The sequence below is a fragment of the Penaeus japonicus genome, unplaced genomic scaffold (assembly GCF_977035675.1).
Source record: "Penaeus japonicus unplaced genomic scaffold, GWHDUDI00000001_assembly GWHDUDI00000038, whole genome shotgun sequence".
In the NCBI taxonomy this organism is placed as follows: domain Eukaryota; kingdom Metazoa; phylum Arthropoda; class Malacostraca; order Decapoda; family Penaeidae; genus Penaeus; species Penaeus japonicus.
In genome coordinates this window covers 2,512,628-2,517,627 of record NW_028234440.1, presented here as the reverse complement: position 1 = coordinate 2,517,627, position 5,000 = coordinate 2,512,628, and the positions used below count along the sequence as shown (strand labels likewise).

Sequence of the window (5,000 nt, the reverse complement as noted above, 5' to 3'; positions counted from 1 at the left end):
GTTTTACTCCAAATGCCCTTTCTTCTTCTTCTTGTTTTTGTTTTTTTAACTATCTGTGCTTTGCTATCTACCCTTCTAAGCAAGCAGTACCCTCAAAGCTTTATCACATTTTTAAAATAATCATCTTTCATGGTCATATAGTAATCATAGCAATCACAACACCATAAAAAAAAAATAAAAAATAAAATATATAAATAATAATAATAATAATAATATCCCACAACCACATTATTACTAAGTCTGAAATATAACAGTATTACGAGGACATGGTTACTCTTATCGCGAAAGGTCAAATCTACAACAGCACTAGCCCAATTTTCCACTTAATAGAATTATCTCAATGAGGATAATTCACGGTATTAAGTACGTGTGACATTAAGGTCTTTCTGCTACTCATCCCACCTGTTTCTCTATTCTTTACAAGTGTGTATGAACGATTTCCAGGTATGTTAATTGATTATACTTTGCAGTAATTTATGAAGGTTATTACTTTGATATTTATATTTTTTTAAAGCTTGGCCACATTACATAATACTTGTTTGAAAACTTACATTGCATTTTAGCTCAATTCTCTCACAGTGCTACCAGATATGTCAGTGTTCTAACATAGTTTACTCCTTAAAATAACATCAATGCTAATGATACTAATAAAAATTACAATAATATTCCTCTAAATATGAATGTCACTTACTCTATTTTTAAAACTTGAGGAAAATAATATCATCAATGCCTACTTATACTGCACTAAACCTACTCAACTAACAGTATATATTACATTACAAGTATATCAATCAATTAAAAAGAGTAATCAAAATCACAAATCATCGTACCTTGTACTTGGAGGTAGCATCGACACCATGAGGCTGCCCCAGGACAATCCAAGGGTGATTGAGGAGCTGTGTGATTGTAATCCTTCTCTTGGGAGCCACTTGAAGCATGGTGCCCAGAAAGTCACGACTGCCTGCGCTCAGCCACTCCGGCTTCTCGTACACACCGGCCTGGGAGAGGAGAGAGAGAGAGAGGTTAAGATAATGAAAATCTAGTTAAGGATAAGGGTTTAGATGATGAAAATCTAGTTAAGGAGAGAGGTTATGATGATGAAAATCTAGTTAAGGAGAGAGGTTAAGATAATGAAAACCTAGTTAAGGAGGAGTTTCTTTGGGTTGAAGCTTACACACACTTATTCTGAATGACATAAAACCATCTGTAACCCATCCACATACTGACTTTCCAAGAGGTTTGTCTCGTAAATTAACAAATCTAGGAAGCATACCTGGATCTTTCTGTATAGAGCACCCAGGTTCTCATCATCGAAGGGGAGGAAGCCACAGAGCAGAGCATATAACAGGACTCCCATACTCCAAATGTCTGCTTCAGAACCTGTAACAAAGATAAGGGAATTGATAACTGTTCATGGACTGTGGACCACTTTCTAGGGATCTATATTGTGGCAATGTATGTAACTAAATTGTATGGCTACTGGACATAATGATAACAACATAGCCTCATCACTTGGTTTGTATTAAAGACAGTCAATCTAATCGAGCAAAATCATTTACAATAATATATCACTTTTAAAGTCAGCATATAATACTGAATAGGGAAGAATAATTCCTAATTCCAACCAGGGCAGAAAAACAATCATGAAAGCATTTCATTTCACTTCAAACACACTTCGACTTGACAGGCGACAAGGACAACCACATACCAAGGTACTGATGACCAGATACGAGTTCTGGTGCTGCATAGGCCGGGGAGCCACAGCAGGTTGCCAGCCTTTGGTCCATGCCGCCAGCAGGATTGGCACACAACCCGAAGTCAATGAGTTTTAACTGCTGGTCATCATCCAGTAGTAGGTTTTCCTGCGGGAATAAGATTTAGATACAGTGGCTGTCTAAATGTCATTTGAATTAAAAGCGTTTGATATTTGTGCTAAGCTTTATGAAACATGGAATGCAGTTATGCTTATTTCACTACTAGTCTAGAGTTTTTGATAATAAAGGGTTTATGCTTAAACTATGTATTATTTGATGAAATATTTGAAACAAGGTGTACTCCCTCTCTAGCTTCTATCAATGAATGTACACACCTATACTTTAAGTATGGAAAATCACAATGTTTGTAGAATACTTACAGGCTTAAGATCTCTGTGAGCATACCCCATGCTGTGAATGTAAGCCACAGCTGAAGCGATTTGTCTGAAGAATAGCCTAGCCTCATCCTCCTCTAGTCTATCTCTCTCCACTGTAATAAAATCAAAGTTAAATGTACATGATACAGTCATACATAAAGAAGACAAAGCAATTCCTCAGTGAAAACCAAATCAGAAATGTATTGCACGCATCTCAACATGAAAATACTCTCACCCTCAAGACATACCTATGTAATCAAAGAGCTCTCCACCTGGACAGTATTCTAGCACCATAAATATCTTTGTCTCTGTCTCTAACACCTGGTAAAGCTTACACACATGCTGGTGGCTCAGCTGTTTCATGGCCTCGATTTCCAGGTAGATGCGAGGGAGATCATCCTGCGAAAGGTAGAGATTTTTAAGACTGGACGAATCGCAATGGGAATGTTCTAACTAGGGAGGGGGCTATAAACAGCATGATGATATATTGAGAGAGGAAGAAATCTATTATGCTGTGCTATATAACATAATATATCATACAATATTTGAGTGTTAAAGAGAGTAAGACAAAATGATTAGATGAAACTATCAAAACACCTCACAAAAACTATCCCATTATAGACTTCAGAAGCACCTCCTCCTCCTCCTGCTCCTCCCCCACAGACCTATCACCCAGGAAAAAGAATGAGCACAAAGCCGGCCCCATGAGCTGTCCATACCCCAAGCTGCCTTTTGTCCATGATCTTGATGGCCACCTTCTCCCCGCTGAGTATGTGCGTCGCCACCTTGACCTTGGCGAACCCTCCCGAGCCGATGGTCTCGTGGAGCTCATACTGGCCCTCCAGTATGGCGTAGGGGGAGACCTGCTGCGGCATGGCTGTCTGTTTTTGGCGTTTTTTTAGATTGCGGAAGCCTCACCCCTCTCCGTTGCTTGTCTGTGGAACCTAGAGTCCCTTGTCCTTTTTCTTCTCGGGAGCTCGTTTAATATCAGTCCTGGAACAAGACGAGAGAGATTAGTTGGTCATTAATTAGTCATATATCAACTGGATTCGTAAATTTCGAAAGGCTGTCCTTTCAATATGATTAATTACATGCAAATTCACAAAACTTGTACATCAACAGCATCTTACATTCCTTAAAGACTTAAAGAAACCTCCGAACATTTCCACGAAATAACAGAACCCCATACTTGAAACATTCCTGCCAATATTATCCTATAAAGCAAAGGTAACACGCATCAAAGGTAAGACACATCATACCTTCTCCCCATCTAATCATCAATCAACAGACAATTAGCGACTCCGACTCCAATTAATTATTCAGTTAACAACACGACACTCTAACGACCTTCATCTCTCAACGTCTAAGAGGAAGCACACCCTAATAAAGATGTCGTATTGGTATGAAAACTATTTGATATTCTTTCTATATCAATTTCATTAATAAATTAGATAAAATAGTTGCTAAATCAATTAATATATTAACTAATTATCTCCATCAGAGGAGACAAAAGTAATTAAAGAGTTAGAATAAGTACTGATGAATTATAGAACAAATAAACTACATACTACATAGACTAACAACAAACCCAACAAAGAATAACAAACACAAACAAAAAAAAACACAAACACGAGAATAAACCTCAACAAAACAAGAACAACAACAACAACAAAATCCACTCCACTAACCCAGCAAACACAACCATAAAACAAACAAAACAAACAAACGCAAATAAACCAACCAACAGATGATGTACTACGAGTTCAATTTCTTAATAAAACGAGACAAAAGCTTCCCACACGAGAGTAATTTAAACACAATTCATTTTAATTCTAGTCAATTAGGTAAGTTGACTTCAAATATTTGAAGGCATTAAGGCATTCCACAAGGTGTAGATGCATGTGAGAAAGAGAGAGGTTGTTAATAATTAAGTCTTCGTGGTGGAGAATGAGAGAAGAGGGGGAAATATGGAATAAAATGATGTATAAATAGGAGGGATGATAATTGTTTTATGGTTTAAATCCGTCGTCTCGCAGGTAACTTTCGTTTTGGTTGTTTTACGCCTTATTCCTTTCTCTTTTCTCGGATTAAATTATCCCTACTTGTCTATTGGTTTGTGTTTTCACTCTGTGATAAGTCTCCTGCCATTATTTTGACTTAAAACTCATCAAAATAAGAGAAAATCGTTCGCACTTACCAGTCTCCCTTGAATGAGGTTCGAGTTCCGTCTCGGCCAATCAGCGTCGAGATCGCTGTGATGTCACTAGTACGACCAATCAACATTGAGGTAGTTATGACGTCATGAATATGACCAATCAAGTTTGAGCGTTTTGTGATGTCATGACTTTGACCAATCAGCTTTGAGGTTTCGATGACGTCACTCAATGAAGCTCGACATGCGCACGAATAAGCAGACGATATCCTTATTTCCCCAATATATCACCTGATCATATCTCCGGAACCCTTTCTAAATCCCAGAGCGAAATCCCCACGAAATTCCCCACCTCCGAGGCACCGAAACCGAAACCAAACGGCCAAAAACATCAGTCGGGTAATCAGCTGATGGCGGGGAGGGAGAGAGAGTGACATTTTCCTCTCGAAAAAAATTCCTCTCCACAAAATGGTAATCGAAATGATCCTCGCCGCCGTTGTAGGATGCTACGTCGTCTCCTCTTTGATCCTCTTCAAGTTCCCGATGCTCTTGCACAAGAAGAAGGACGTGAAATTCGTCTGTAGGCATATAAGTCACAGAGGAGGTAAGAAAGGCAATTTTTTTGGCATTTTTTGGCATCTGCAATGCGGTATTTCGATGCATTTATGATTATTTCTCCGTTATTCTCGTTATTTCCACTCGCTTTACTGAATTTGT

General features: G+C 38.4%; 2 protein-coding genes across 2 annotated transcripts in view; one reads left to right on the top strand and one right to left on the bottom strand.

The window, feature by feature from the left end:
- The window catches only part of LOC122254007 (maternal embryonic leucine zipper kinase), a 37,885-nt gene extending 33,469 nt beyond the window's left edge, over positions 1-4,416 (bottom strand). The window contains exons 1-7 of the mRNA XM_043017456.2: positions 4,329-4,416; positions 2,851-3,124; positions 2,380-2,530; positions 2,135-2,244; positions 1,709-1,862; positions 1,274-1,380; positions 831-998 (exon numbers count right to left, since the gene is read on the bottom strand). Of these exons, the coding sequence (XP_042873390.1) occupies positions 831-998; positions 1,274-1,380; positions 1,709-1,862; positions 2,135-2,244; positions 2,380-2,530; positions 2,851-3,006 (846 nt within the window). The 5' untranslated portion in view covers positions 3,007-3,124; positions 4,329-4,416. The remainder of the gene's footprint in view (positions 1-830; positions 999-1,273; positions 1,381-1,708; positions 1,863-2,134; positions 2,245-2,379; positions 2,531-2,850; positions 3,125-4,328) is intronic.
- A 170-nt stretch (positions 4,417-4,586) lies between these two features.
- Positions 4,587-5,000, top strand: part of LOC122254006 (lysophospholipase D GDPD1) — a 21,971-nt gene continuing 21,557 nt past the window's right edge. Inside the window, exon 1 of the mRNA XM_086532889.1 lies at positions 4,587-4,887. Coding sequence (XP_086389015.1) covers positions 4,752-4,887 — 136 coding nt within the window. The 5' untranslated portion in view covers positions 4,587-4,751. The remainder of the gene's footprint in view (positions 4,888-5,000) is intronic.